General features: G+C 42.0%; 1 protein-coding gene across 1 annotated transcript; it reads left to right on the plus strand.

Annotated features, from left to right (window-relative positions):
• Positions 1–2723: 2723 nt before the first annotated feature.
• On the plus strand, positions 2724–14122 carry LDL3 (LSD1-like 3). The gene is made up of 9 exons (XM_087399218.1): positions 2724–3001; positions 3155–4378; positions 6913–7054; positions 7220–9910; positions 10571–10664; positions 10835–11376; positions 11625–12392; positions 12681–12755; positions 12901–14122. The coding sequence occupies exons 2-9, from the start codon at positions 3381–3383 to the stop codon at positions 12946–12948; spliced, it is 5358 nt and encodes a 1785-aa protein (XP_087255344.1). The 5' UTR covers positions 2724–3001; positions 3155–3380; the 3' UTR covers positions 12949–14122.
• The last annotated feature ends 1593 nt before the right edge of the window (positions 14123–15715 follow it).

Here is a 15715-nt window from a genome sequence, read left to right on the forward strand (position 1 = left end):
AAAGCAAAGGGGCACTACACACCCATCCCATGCCGTCAATCCTCATGTCTACGAGCAAGTGCAAATTAATAACTAGATTTGCGACAGTTAGCCTTTCCATCATGGAGCACGTAACCCATAATTGAAGGTGAATCCTACTATTTTATCAAAATTTTAAGGAAAAAAGCGAATGAGTAAAATAGTGGACATGAGACACGACACAAGGTCCATTAGGACCCGATCCTTCCTGCAAATGTTAGGGGTGGTGATTTATTATTGACTTTGTGATGCCAATATTTTGGAAGCTGAAGTCCAACAAATACATGAATAAGGTGATACAATAACTGATCCTCGTTGCAGTTTATACAATATTGTCACATGGACTATAACCATATGAATAAAGGTGTAGTCATCCTTCAATCTTGCATCCCTCTTGGATTTCCTTACTCCCTCACATCGATAACATGCATTAAACGAGAGGAATGTTGTAAGAATTCAAATTAAAAACAAGAAATTTTGAATGGATAAATAATTGAAAGTATTAATATTATAATATATAATATATAATTATTATAACCACACATAGTGTGGGTGGGGAGGAAGCGTGCTTCCTTCCCCAAAGAGTTATAATCCGAGGGAACGGGCCCTTCCCTGGGTGCCGAGATAACGTCGAGAATATAAGCGTCGAGAATATTAGCGCTGAGGATAAGTCTCACGAATGGATAGGAAACTGGCATATTACTTGAATGTCAATGGTCATAATCGTAGTCAAACGCTGAGAGACAATATCCCAAAAACTTGCCAATGTGAGCCTGAGAGGATTTGCGTGTGTCCTTGAGCGGGATGATTTCAACATTCTCAGATCGCTCAATAGACTATGGATAGCACAAAAATACAAGTATCATTAGAGGAAGTCTGAAGTAGAGCACGCAACATCCTCACTCTCCACTTAGCCACTGTTACGTGGAAAGCAGGAGATAAAGCCATGGGTTAAGACTTAGCCAAGATTTCAAAAATCAATCCAAGTATGCAAGGTGAATTGATTAGCAATTTTAGAGCCGATCAATGCATGTGCCAAGAGGAGCTTCTCTCTATATCCCGCGCAACGTGCGGGTTGCATACTAGTTCAACCAATGTCAGGTTGGTGATTCGGTAGAAGAAAAGGATTCTGTAAGTTGTGAACTAATTATAGTCTTTAAATATACATATGAAACTTGGGATTCTTCCAGCAACTTGTAGCTATTACATCGCAAAGATTGCTTGTCAACAAATGTCTACCTACAAAAAGCAATCACAAGAACTCGTGAAACGGCTTCTATCACAAAGACGAAGACATCTCTTGGAACACTTTTCCTACCAGATGTAGAGGAATGACTTGATGTAGCAAATTACACAAGTTCAAGTTTGGGTTTGTCTTTGTATATGGATCTAATGGGAGTCTGATGGTGGTTCTAATGCAACGTGCTTGTAGTCTATTAGTTGCTAAGGAATTCATCACTCCCCTCACTCGTCGCACAAGGATTCATATGTGGGTGGAAGGTAGCGATGAATGAAGGTTGGAACTCTGCTTTGTTGGGCAACACCCTTCTACGTAACAAGCTCTACGGCTACTTATTCCTTCAAATTGCACGATCTCCATCAACCTTCAGTGCCTACCAATTTGGCAAAAATTACAGCACCTTACGCCAAATTTGGTTGATCTCTCCGACCTCGTCTATATCCAGGATTACTTCAATTGGGCTGTAGTGACTTTGACACTCAGATAATGTAATTTGGTACTGTCAGTCGCAAATCGGATCCTCAAGGAGAAGAGCCGACAATTGTACGATGGAGGGGATCTTCCACTCGACACCCATGTAAAGACGTTTGTAGAAACCACCATTGACAAACACACGATTTTCACACGGACATACAAAACCTTTTTCTAAGAATGCAATAAACTGTGGACTTGCTTCATAAACTATTTTTGCATAAAAACATGAAATTTTGAATAGTGCCTTTGGGCTAATAAAGACGCTTACCTATTGTTTTTTAAGCACTATGGTTTGCATAGTGATTTGAAAGTTGGAGTGTTCTCACCAGACGGATAGAAAGCACAACTCGAAAGGCTGCTCTGAGATGGGATGTAGTCGAGAGAGCAAAGGGCAAAATTTATTACCAGAAGAGAGGGGGAGGATGATTCTTAGTAAGAAGGTGGGATGTAGTCGAGAGAGGGAAGGGCAAAAATTATTACCAAAAGAGAGGGGAAGGATGATTTTTAGTAAGAAGGCTGATCGATGGCTAGGGGGTGAGCACCATGATATCGGATGGTTAGGGCTGTTTTTTACTTGGCCAGCACTAGAGCGTTTTATGAAACTCTAAAATCCTGCGAAGCCATGTGGCACATTCTAAGCCGTTAGACTACTTACAATAGCCCTTTTACTTAGCAGTGGCGCATATACTTAGGAGTTGGCCAAGCATTCTAGTTTTTTGTATTGCGGTGCAGCCAGGGCCTAGCCAAGGGTTGAACTCATACACACTCACACACCCACCTGCCTTAATAAAAAGAGGCTTGGTGAATCATATATATATATATATATATATATATATGCGCATAACAAGGTAGCATGAGGCATACTCTCACTGAGACATACTCTCGCTAGACTCTCTCTCTTCACTGACCGACTCTCACTTTCTCTCTCTGGCTCTGCGTGTAGGTGTGTTTTCTCTCTCTTCTTGCAAAGCCCTATCTGCAAGTCCATACACCCAATTTCAAGGCTTTTCCTGCCTATCAATCCAGCACCTTGCCAACTTCTCTGTCCTTCCATATACCCACATCCTCTAACCGCACCCCCTGCCCTTCTTCCCTCTCCAGCTCTGTAGCTCTTGCCTTGAATCTTGGAGTTCTCCACCCTCTCCTTACCAAAATCCAAGGCTCCCTCCCTCCCTGCCCCTCGCCTCCTCTGCCCACTTCCTGATTCGGTGCCCTTTCCACGATTTGGATTTTTGCCCTGCCCGCTTTCTCGATTCGGCATGCCCCCCGGTAAGCTCCCCTCTCATGGGCTCTGCTTTTTTTGGTCTCTTTCTGCCTGTATATCGCTCTGCATGCTTCCCGTTCAGTTCCCCCACCTGGGCTCCCCTTCTCTCGGGAACGCTGAAAGAGTTTCCGGGATTTTTCCGCTGTTTGTGCCTCCAGAAAAGCTGTCAGCTACGCAGGAGCCGTTGAATCATAAGTTCTCACAGGAACCGCAACGTTTCATGACACAACTGGTATTCAGACAATGTGAAAGTTGGGGTTTTTGGGAGCAGATCAGAAAGCTTCGGCTTGCTACATTATCTGGCCAGTAAATTAGAGCATTGTATACTTCAATCTAGGGCTGCTTGAGAAGACAGGACATGCACACTACATCAATGCCAAAGTTATGGAAATTGAGATCTCTCAGCAGCCGCTTGCTCGTAACGGTGCAGAGTTTCTGCATAAGGTTTTGATCGGTAATCAGAGCAGCGTTGTCGATCAGGGTGCCTTTGAAGGTGCTGTTGATGAGTGTGCACAGATGACAATTGTAGCTGATGACTATGGAACTTGCCCAGAGAAGTATATTGGGTTGAATGCAGTGGATGAAAGTCTGAATAAAAGTCGGTCAGTGATAGACTCCACTGATAGTGTTTTCAAGGCTCAGGTATATGAAAGGCTTCAAGAAGCAGGGGAAGAGGAGATGGCCTTACAAGAGAATTCTGCAGATCAAGGAAGCGACATGATGTCCAAAATTTACAATCTGGAGCGACTGGAGGACGATTTTGCTCGTTCTTCACAGAATTCATTATCATATACAGAAGCTGGAGCCTTTGAGAAAACTGATTTGGCGAGCAAGGACTTGCAGATTGATAAAGTCATTGGCGGCACAAGGAAAACAACTCCAGGGTCTTTGAATGGACTGTCAACTTCTGGCGTGAACCAGAAACCTCGTTCCCTTAGAAGCATGAATGGCATAAGAAAATCAACTTGGGGCTCAACAAATGTGCTACAGAGAGTGTCGTCTACAACGAATGTGCTACAGAAGGTGGCCTCAAAAGGCCCAAAAGCTAAGGGTGGCAAGAAACTAACAGATTCACAGCGTGCTAGACAGACAAGAAAGCGGAGGCATGATGACATGGCTTATGAAGGGGACATGGAATGGGAAGATTTGACAGGAGTACGGGAGGCAACAATTGACAATATTACAACTGGTGAAAAGGCATTACCTAATAAAGGGACGGCTCAGACAGCATTAGGTTCAATATCTCTACCACAGGTTTCGACTGGAGAGACTGCAGCTGTAACAGCTGGGTTGCAAGCCCATACCCCTAGCCCCGCAGAAAGGATCAGATTCAAAGACATCTTGAAACGAAGGGGTGGACTCCAGGAATACCTTGAATGCAGGTACCTACCTACATTCTTGCCTTTGATATAGCAACTACATATGTTCGCTGTACGGACTCTCATATGTAGCAGGTTGTCCTATAATCTGAATCATTCCTGAGCTTTTCAGAAAGGCTTAGCATGTATGGTCCATGGAAATTAGTGACCTTGAGAAGCCCATGTGGATGGAGAAAGGAAGACCTGTTCGTAAATGTCATAGGAGGTGGATCATTTTACTCTTTTTGATCCAGCATTAAAACCCTTGATTATGCTTGGACCTATTAGTGCTTATATTGGAAGCTGGTTTTTTACTATCCACCTGTACTATTTACTTTCGTGTTTGTTTTAAATCTTTGGGTGGTGAGGGCATTCTTATGACAATGGTTACACTCCATTTAAAATTTCGCGTGACGCCTACTCCCAGCATCATTTGTGCTCGATTATATTTTCCTTTGAAGGGACCAGTCTATCAGGCATATGTCATCAGCGATGAGGGTTCCTAGATGGCGGTGAATTTGCTCACGGCTGTCACATTAAAAAGGATAGACTATATCAAGTTTCTATCGAATTTATAGCTTGTGTCGACCATTTATATGCTTGTTACATAATTATGGGACCAAAATGTAATGGTATTTTCTTTCCATCTGTTATATTTGATCTCCTATGCAGGAGCCAGTTTTTTCACCTATTCTTTATATGAAAAAATCCCACACAGTGGCCTGCTTTTGCCTGTGTAATTAGCTCTACAGTGGGTGGTGGTGGTAACATCTTTTTCAATTTGGATAGCTTACATCAGAGAGAATAGTGCAATATTGAATTCCTATAATTTTTTGGGTAAATTCGTCAAAGGTTTCAACAGGGAGAGGTAAATTGATAAATATGGAGGTGGCGAGAACAGCTTGCGTTTTATTCAGAAATGGGTGGATTTTCATATTTAGAAGGTGAAGATGAATGTCTTCAATGTTGAGGATGCCTCCAGTGGTTGCAAAGCCCTTATGCCGCAAATCTGTCTTAATTTTTCAGTGTGTAATGGCCCCCACATGAGGAGAAGCCAAAGAATAATATCATTTTTGTTTTGTTTTTAAATCTCTTTAAAGATTTTCTGCAGGGAAAGGTACGTGGAGGTGGTGAGAACAGCTTGGGTTTTATTGAGAAATGGATGGGTTTTTGTACGTAGAAGGTGAGGATGAGCTTTCGCTGTGTTGAGGATGCCTTGGGTGGTTGCCGAGCCCTTATGTTATGTTGCAAATCAGTCCACATACTTGCTCAATCTGTAAGGGCCCCCATATGAGGAGAAGCTGATGAGCATGTCTAGGATAGAACCAAGAGGAACCATACTGAAGTTTGGTATGCATGTAGGGTGCCATGTCAAGTATTATAGACATTTGTAGGATCATGCACCTGCTCCGTCCTGGGCAGTGTACTTTCGAGACTTCAATGCCCTATTGAATTTCTATTTTTTTGTAAATTCTTCAAGGGTTTCTGCAGGGGAAAGGTAAGTTGATGGACATGGTGGTGGTGGGAACAGTTTGATAGTTATTTTGTACATAGAAGGTGAGGATGAGTTTTTTGCCTTGCAATGGATGCCTTGATTGGTTGCCAAGCCTTATTTTTGTTGCAATCAGTCCATACTTGCTCGATTCTGTAAGGAGAAGCTAAATCCACCGCTGCCTGTTGCTGGGGGATGGCAAAGGAGCTAGTCTTTGCTATGCGTGACAGAATTTACGTTTCTTGACCTAGATTCGTCTTGATGTACAATTCTACAGTGGGCATGGTGTTGTGCTAAGGTGGCACCATTGTTGCCATAAAATGAATATGTCAAAGCCCCTGGAATACTTAAGTGTTGTACCCAAAATTGAAGCTTTTTTAGAAGCTGCTTGGGAGTTTGTTATTTTTTAAGCTCCTAGTACAGTTGACATTAAAGATGAAGGTATCTTCTTATCAATCTCCTGTCTCTCTACTATCTAAACAGTCAGTGCATATGGGGAATGGACTGTGGCCTTCTGTTTTGTAGCTCATTTGTTGTATTCCCTGTCATAATTCATTTCAATGATTCGTTACAAAGTCTATTTTCACAAGCGCTTTTTTGTTCAGAATTCAGAAACCTTGGGTAAGGCTTGAGTAGAAATTTTTGCTGCATTGCATGATGTATGTGTGTTTGTCATCTTTTCTTAGTATCCATGCCTGGTGAAACCAGCACAGGGTGGTGAGAGGGCAGTCTGCATTGGGATGCATTCTTCAGAGAAAGGAAAGAAGTTACGAGTTCTCTGGTCTGTAGTGGCTGATTTCCCCTCCATTGGTGTCGAATTGGCCTGCTTTTTAAGGATTTGTATCACACTGTTTAAGCAATGATTTTCCACTTTTTTAAAAAATTTATTAACACATAAATTTTCTGGATGCTTTCCCTTCCTTTTGTTTATGTCACATGCTTCAAATTGGGCCTAAACTTGCAGCAAGTTCGTTCTAAATATGGAATTCTATAAGGTCACAGGGAGTAGGTAATGCTCTTCATTGGAAGCGTTCAGAGTATCTGATATGTGACTTGAACCTTGCAGGAATTCAATTCTGGGTTTTTGGGAAAAGGATGTGTGCCATATTTTGTCTATCACAGACTGTGGAATAAGTGCAATGGCTTCTGTGGAAGAGAGTCCCCGCATTTCTCTTCTTCGTGAAATTTATGATTTTCTGAATTCCCATGTATGCTTCTCTCATGCTAGTGCTGGATAGAAATTCGGATGTCTTGTTCTTTGTTGATTTTAAGGAGCAAGCTCAACTAAGTCTCTTGTTATGGTTTGAGGGCAAGTTATGGTTCCGTTTTGGTTGCGATGAGTTAATTAATTATTTTGGTGTCTGGCTTGCTAGGGATACATAAATGTTGGTATTGCAAAAAAGAAGTTGAAACTGAAGTCTGAGGCACAAGTCACATATTCTAGAAGAAATAAAGCAAAAATTGGGAAGATTCTCACAGGACATGAGAAAGCTGCTTCAATCTTTAGTCAGATGCGAGAAGCGGAAGACGTTAAGCAAGAAGATTTTACTACTCACAGGCAGCTACAATTAATGGAAAATGACATTTTGAATGGACGAAAGAGGAGATCAGAGCAGGGCTTGGACATGATGAGACCATCCAAAAAAGGCATGGGTGAGTTTGATGCTGAACTTATGGATATAGATGAGAAACCTGTTGTGCAAGAACAAAAATTGAATTCCCTTGATCCAAGCTTGCTTGGACAAGTTGACAAAAATGTAAATTTGGAAGAAACAGGCAGCTCTCCAGCTGAGATTGCGGATGAAGAGTCATTACTAGACATAAAGAAAAGACTAAAAGCCAGAGGGAAGAAGAAAAAGGAAACGTCTGAAAAATTGGTATTGCCTGCTGGTCAGGCAGAACTTAAAGATGGCACAAAGACTGAGGAAATGAAAAACCCCGAGGACCACTTTTTACAAGTTAAAAAAGAGGCCACAAACAGTGAAGTAAACCATATTAAAACAGAGATCGGATTTCCAGTTTCAGATTGTAATCAGAGAGAGCTTAAAGAAGTTATCAAAATCAAGCAGACAGAAGCAACTGATCTGGCTGATGAGTGTAGTGGACTTGATAGCACAGAAGTCGTGCATAATACTGGCTTGTGTGACTCCAAGTCGAGTAATGTGCCAGCTGAGGGAGCATTGAAAACAAAGACTGTGTTTGATTTGTCGACATCTGATCAAGAAAAGCAGGTTGGGCAGAAAAAAATCATCATTGTGGGTGCTGGACCAGCCGGCTTGGCTGCAGCCAGACATCTTCAGCACATGAATGTCGAGGTGACTGTCCTGGAAGCACGGCAACGTGTTGGAGGAAGGGTTTTTACAGATCGTACTTCTTTCTCAGGCCCAGTAGATCTGGGAGCAAGTATAATTACAGGGGTTGAAGCAGACGTGGCCACTGAAAGAAGGCCGGATCCTACTGCGTTGCTGTGCAAACAGTTGAACCTAGAGCTCACAACATTGAGGGGAGACTGTCCTTTGTTTGATTCTGTCACTGGTGTGAAGGTTCCTGCTGACATAGATGAGGCACTTGAAGCCCAATACAATAGCCTTCTGGATGACACTGTGATGCTGGTTGCTCAAAAGGGGGACGTTGCAATGCAAATGTCACTTGAAGAAGGACTGGAGCTTGTCCTTAGAAAGCGAAGGACACAAGGATCTAAAGATGTATTTTCACCAAAGGGGATGGACCATTCATCAAAGAGAATTGCCGAAGATGGCCACTATGCTGAAGAAGAGAACATTAGTGCCACAGAAACGAGCCAGTCCAGTCTGTCAGTAAAGAACACAGCTAACAACCTATCTCTAGAACGAAGAGTCATGGATTGGCATTTTGCAAATCTCGAATATGGCTGTGCAGCCGAGTTGAAGAAAGTCTCTCTTCCTTACTGGAATCAGGATGATGTGTATGGTGGTTTTGCTGGGCCCCATTGTATGATAAAGGGAGGCTACAGCACTGTCATGGAAGCCTTAGGAGATGGGTTGAACATCCAGTTGGGACAAGTAGTTACAAAAATTGAATATTGTGGCAAAGATCAGCAGAGTAAAGGTGAAGCAGGAGTGAAGGTACAAACCAACAGGGGGGATTTGTTCATGGGTGATGCAGTGCTTATTACAGTTCCTCTTGGCTGTCTAAAAGCTGGCATGCTGGAGTTTGTCCCACCTCTCCCTGATTGGAAAGTTTCTTCAATTCAACGGCTTGGATTTGGTCTGCTGAATAAGGTAGTAATGGAATTTCCTGTTGCCTTTTGGGATGAAACTGTGGACTACTTTGGTGCTACAGCTGACAGGACAGAAATCAGAGGCCGGTGTTTCATGTTTTGGAATTTAAAGAGAACAGTGGGGGCCCCTGTCCTGACTGCATTAGTAGTAGGGAAGGCTGCCATTGAGGAGGAGGAGAAGGAAGGTATGGAATTGGTTGGGCATGCCCTTACTGTCCTCCGGAAACTCTTTGGGGAAGCAGCAGTGCCCCAGCCAACAGCATTTGCAGTGACGAAGTGGGGTAGTGATCCATTCAGTAGAGGTGCCTATTCATATGTGGCTGTTGGAGCATCAGGTGAGGATTATGACATAATAGGACGGCCGCTTGAGAATTGTGTTTTCTTTGCAGGGGAGGCAACGTGCAAAGAGCATCCTGATACTGTGGGTGGAGCCATGATGAGTGGGCTTAGAGAGGCAGTCAGGATAATTGATATTTTATATAACAGAGGTGATTCTCTGGCGGAAGCTGAAGCAATGGCTGCGGCACAGAGACAATCAGACACTGAGAGAAATGAGGTCAGGGATATGGCTAAGAGGCTTACAGCTGCAGAGCTTTCAAATGCTATTAGGAAAGATGGAGGAAAGCTAGCTCGTAATGAGCAACCGCTCAGCAGGGCTACATTACTGCAGGACATGTTTGGGAATGCAAAAACAACTTCTGGACGTTTGCTCTTGGCTAAGGAAATGCTGCAGCTGCCTGCATCTTCTTTGAAGGGCTTTGCGGGCACTAAAGAGGGTCTTACAGTCCTGAACAATTGGATTCTGGTTTGTTGATCCAACATCCTGAAGATGCTATTTTTGTACAATAAGGTTTCTGTATGTGACTTTTAAACTTGTCGGATGTGATATCTAGAGAATGTCGGTGAGAATTATAGTAGTAGTGCCTCAAGTATGATAGAAAACTTTGTAAATTCCCCCCCCTGGGAGTGGGGAGGCCTTTGAACGATAGAGTAGAGGAATCACTATAGTAACTAGCTGTTATTTCATGCGTTACTGTATCTTCGTTGATAGGAATTGTTTCGAAGTTGAGGAGTCTCTATGGCTGTAGGGAAGCTCACAGATATTTGTTTTAGAGAAGGGAGGCCCTGTTTAAGGTCAACCACGATGTATCTTACCGTTCCATGCCTGATTTTGTGGGAAATCATGAGTGAAAAAATACCTCTTTTTGTCCAACCGTTGCCTTTTAGCAGGGATGTAAAGGTCCTGCCAGTTTCTTCTGTTCATAAACATGGTGCCAACCTCTGGTAGATGAAATAAACGCAGGTTGACTCTCTAGTATAGAGAACCAGCCAAACATAGCTTCATGTATTTGTATGTTTGGAGACTGATTGGCTGGTATCCTTCATTTGGAGTACCGTTCTTTCATTTTTGACATTGATGGCATGAGACAAGGGTTGATGTTCTTTTAATTCTTTGTATGATCAGGATTCCATGGGCAAGGATGGAACTCAACTTTTACGGCACTGTGTACGCTTACTGCTTGTTGTAGGAACTGATTTGTCACCTGTACGCCAGTCAGGTACATGCTGTTTTTTCTGGGAAATTACTGTGCAAAAGCTATTTGTATTGTATTAATACAAGTAGCTGCTTGAATTTGGCTTTGTGTAGCTAGTTGACAGTGTAGCTTTTTCCAGGAGAACTCTTCGAGAGCTGAATTAACTTATTCCAGAACTGGTTTGTGTGTTGCAGGTATTGGACGGACTGTGAAAGACAAGGTCTTTGTTCATACTAGTCGGGATATTCGTGCCGTGGCCAGTCAGCTCGTCAACATATGGATGGAACTGTTCCGTAAAGAAAAAGCTGCTGGAATTGTCAAACCACTAAGGCAGTCAATCGGTCCTCTCAGTCATCAAGGTGCCGGAGTTTCATCAAAGGCAAAGGTCAAGGAACAAAAGGTTTTGTCACCTAGTGCCTCGATGCTGGAGCCCAAGGAAACAGCATCGCTTCCTCTGGTCTCTGATGGAAATCTTCTGCATGCTAGCACAGAAAAAGAGAACCAAATGCTAGGTCTTCCAAATACAGACGGAATGGGTACGAAGGGAGATAGTAATGACCATGCTATGAGCGGAGAAAAGGAAATTTTTGCTATAGAGGGAGAAATGAAAGATGATACTATTCAGCATGCAGAGTGTGGGTCAAGAGGACAGCCAGCTGGACCTATCTCAGATTCTGAAGCTGCTGCTCTTGCTGCTGCAGAAGCAGCTAAAGCTGCAGCAGCTGCTGCCACAAAGGTCAATTGTGAATTCCATGTTTTCTGATTGTATGGTACTTTGCATTGTTGTTCAAACTTAAGTAGATCTAGGGCTGTTGTTTTGTGTATGCTGTGCTTCTGACTCTTTCTGTAGCTTTGTGGTCTGCACCTGCTGATAGGAACTAACAAATGCGATTGAGAGTCATGTTACCTTGTGTAATCAAACAGCTATACAGTGTTGTCAAGTGATGAGCTGGCCTTTTAATGTTCTGTACATACTTGTTGCAGGCTTATGAGACAGCTGAGGCTGCAAAAAGTACCCAACCAGAACTTCCAAAAATCCTATCATTCCACAAATTTGCTAAACGAGAGTACATGGTCACAACTGAGTCAAACAGGAGGAAGTCTCTCGAACGAGAAAAGCTGGTTTTGCATGGAATAGAGCAGATCACGTCAGGAGTAGATGCACGGAACTGTAAAGTTAGAGATTGGTCAATAGACTTCAGTGATAGCTGTAGCTACCTAGGCAGTCCGAGTATGTTGGCAGTGCCAGATATCGGAACTAGCAGCAGAGATGGTTTGTCTCTCGCAGTTCCTAACTTGCCTGGTCTATCGACGATTTGTACAGAGAATCTAAGAGAGGTAAACGACTGTCACTTTTCACAGCCAGAAAGACATTGGTTGGAACAGGATGCCACTGCCATCAGATTAAAAGAGGCTGCTGATGATGCAAGCGGAGGATATGCTCATGAAAGCATGGCATCTTTTAACAGCAGTATGTTATCATTAAATAGTGTACCTTCAACAGGGAACCAAAAGAGGAATGAAAGCTTCTTGGAGAGCTGCACAATTATTTCATCAGATCCAAACCAAGGCAGTGCTGATTTCTTGGCAAAGCCAACGAGTTCAGACAGTTGTAGGGACAGCCTAAAGGGATCAGAGCATATCAAGAAGGCTGTCTCAGAGTACGTGGGACAGCTACTCGCACCTCTATACAAGACCAGGAGAATTCAAAAGGATGGTTACAAGAACATTGTCAAGAAAGCGACTGCCAAGGTAAACAGCATATGTTATGTGGTAATTCTAGTCTCAATTATTATTGGCCTGATTGATTTGATATTTCAGTACAAACTTTCCACATGATGATATCTATTGGGGTTTTAATGAAAGGTTATGTATGTATTAAGACCTGATCAAGTGGTTCAAACCATTATCGTAAATTTTTTCCCCCAAATTGAATGCTACAGATCTTTCCAGTTAGACTCTGATTTTCTGTCTCTCTATTTCTACTGGATTTGAGAGACACACAGTTCTGCATTGATAAGTAGCGATGACCATTTTCAGGTGATGGAACGCAGTAGTGAGTATGAGATGGCAATGGAGGTTCCCAAGTTTCTTGATATCAAGCGAAAGAATAAGGTAAGAATCTCATTATGCCTGTTGAAATATTAACATATACATAAACAGCCAAATGCCATTGCAGTGGACTGAATGCTTTCTGTACCATAAAGTTCAAGTACCTGATGTTTTTCCTTGTTGCCTCCATCTTTTTGGGGCATGGCAGATCCGTTCCCTTGTTGACAAGCTTGTAGAGCGTTACCTTGAAAGTTGACAGTGTATAATGATAGCTGGAGTCATCTTACAGAAAAATATACTTAATTTGCTCGGATGTCAGCTTTTCATGATTGGATATGGAGTCTATCAAGGGAAGCTGGAGGAAGGTTTTACCTGTGTGAAGCCGAATGAGTCTCACTGTTGGCACCTTTTATACAAAAGTGCATTTCAAGCCCATGTAGAACACCCTGAATGTCTGATGTCCCGACTTGTAGCAAGATTTTTTGGGGTGGTGGCGGCAGGAAAGGAAGTGCAATAACTGGTGTGACTTGAAACATCCCCACCCCCCCGCACACCCAAAACCACCACCACTACCACCCACCCCCACAGCCCTCCCCCTGGCACCCGCGACCCCCTTTAAAAGGCAAAGCCCTTCCTTTTCCTGTGGTACCAATGGGGCATATTGGAATGGGCCTATGCTTGAATTCCAAGCAGCATAATTTTTTTTCCGACATCAAAATTACAAATTTAGTGCTCTTGAAAGGTGAGGAAAAAGTGTTGGGACGACCTGGAAGATGTCTAAGCAGTGGCTCTGGTTTATGCTTCTCCTCTCATTATTCTGAAACGACATCTTCTCGGGTAACAAGGTTGGTACTCGGGTGGTAGGTCTTCCTACCTAGGCTCTCCACATTTTTATTGACGGATTCCTACAGTTGCTTGTCCTAGAAGCTTCAGAGATGGTAAGGTTTAGTTTTGGAAGGTATGTTCTATTAAAGTCTCAAATATATGATTTCTGTACAGCAGCCTTAGAAGACAACCCAAACCAGGAGATGCCATGCTCAGTTTCATCGTCACATTTGGCAACTTTAATGAAAGGGTAGATCAACAAAATTTATTTGACATAGTTAATTATCATTTGGGATAAAATGGACATCTTAGGTTCCTTTCAGTCAAGCAACTTCTATTACAGATTTTGTTGCTTCGGTTTCCCGTTAAGATGCGTTCAATGTCTTGAAGAAAATTATTTCGACAGATGAACAGCTCATTCTATTCCAAGCCAGTCGCAAGTTGCTTATTTCAATGCTTTGGTGAGAGATTGCTTCAATGTTGGCACCTTTAGGGATGCGAGGCTTGTATATTGTTGCATTTCTTTTTTTGATTACTTCAAATGGGAGATTAGTCTGCCACATCAGCATGTCTTGTGGTGGTGTCAAGCCATATGGCAGCTAGTAAATTAGCGGGTTTGACCAATTTATTAGCAAAACTGCCTTGAATTTTATCACCATTCCCCTGCTTTGTCATTATGGTTGTAATAAAGTATCCATTTCTCCCAACATAACAGGTGATGACCTTTTGAGCTTTCTTGTCTTGAAGCAGAGTTCTCTATTAAGGATTTTAAAAATGCATTGGCTGATGCACTTCTCATGTGCAAGGCTCATGTAACAAGTATCGGAAAGACCAGATTCACAAAAAAGGAGGACAAGCCCATCATGTTTGAGATATCATTAGTTGATTTTGCAGCATATTTTATTTATGAAGCACCAGATTGATTCTACTCTTTAGGCAATACACTCATATATGAGCTAGAAGACATCAATTAAATCTTCAGTCAATGACTTTCACAACTTCAGTTTTTAGGGAGCATAGCAGCGGCAACAGTAGCAACACAAGGTTGAGACATCACATGCAAGGGGTCTATTATCAACAAAGGACATTGTTGCAACCATACCTAAGGGATACACTATTAGAAAAAGCTACATACTCCCCTTTATAAACATATGAAATTTAAAAATTTTCAAATTAAAAAATCCCTTATCTATGTCTATTTATGTAACTTTATTGGATTAGAAACCCCTTATGATGTGCAGTTATATATATTTATACGCAACCATAGGCAACCATATGTTCAAGTATTAGTCAAGAAAGGAGAACGAACGATGATACACAGAGTAAGATATTTAGCCTATTTAGCCTAGTATAATTCATTGTTTAATCATGATCTCGCGGAGGGTGTTCAAGATGATGATCTCAATATCATTTTATGTTTGGAGATTGGGTACGCCAAAGACTGTTCTCAAGCCTAACCTTAACTTGAATTGTAGCCCTAGCCTTAGCCCTAGTTCTTGCGCTAACCTTGACCCTAAGCCTAAGGCGTTACATGCATGTAGCACAATTTCTCGTCATTTAAAATTTTTCTCTTTACCTCTCCTCTCTCCATGAATGTGCAAATTATACGAGGATAATAGTGAACTCATCTCATGCCACTATTAGATCATCTATATACAAAAGTGCAACGGTATTGTCCTTGCCTTGAAATCTATGTAGTAGAGTGTATGATCTAAGCTTTGTGCCATGATGGTATGCCAATCATATGTTTCAAAAAATAAAGGAATGATAGGTGATATTTTATGCATTGCCAAACTCTTCAAGGATCTTTTATTAGTTGGATGAATGTCAAAGAACTACTACAAACTCATCTTTGATGGACATGGATGGAGGATCAAATACAAATTTAAAGGATGTGGAAAAAGCAATCAAAGAACACCAACTATTCAAAATTCAAAATGATAGCATCAATCCTATGTTTGTGTCATGAGAGAAGTCCATGCCATGCTTAAGAGTTATGGCAAAAGGTCAAGAATTAGATTTCTTGGAATGTTTGAAGCATGTTCTTTTGGCAAACACGTTAGAGCCAGTTTTGGTAGAAGCAAATTGAGCGAGATGATGATTTGATGATACTCCCATGTATGGTGATATGCTTGGAGTAGAAGCATTAGTGGTGCTTTACATTGTCACATTTATTTATGACTAAGCAAATATTGGTA

This window comes from Dipteris shenzhenensis, chromosome 28, assembly GCF_047967505.1.
Source record: "Dipteris shenzhenensis isolate YYH24624 ecotype China chromosome 28, Dip_SZ_1.0, whole genome shotgun sequence".
NCBI classification, from domain to species: domain Eukaryota; kingdom Viridiplantae; phylum Streptophyta; class Polypodiopsida; order Gleicheniales; family Dipteridaceae; genus Dipteris; species Dipteris shenzhenensis.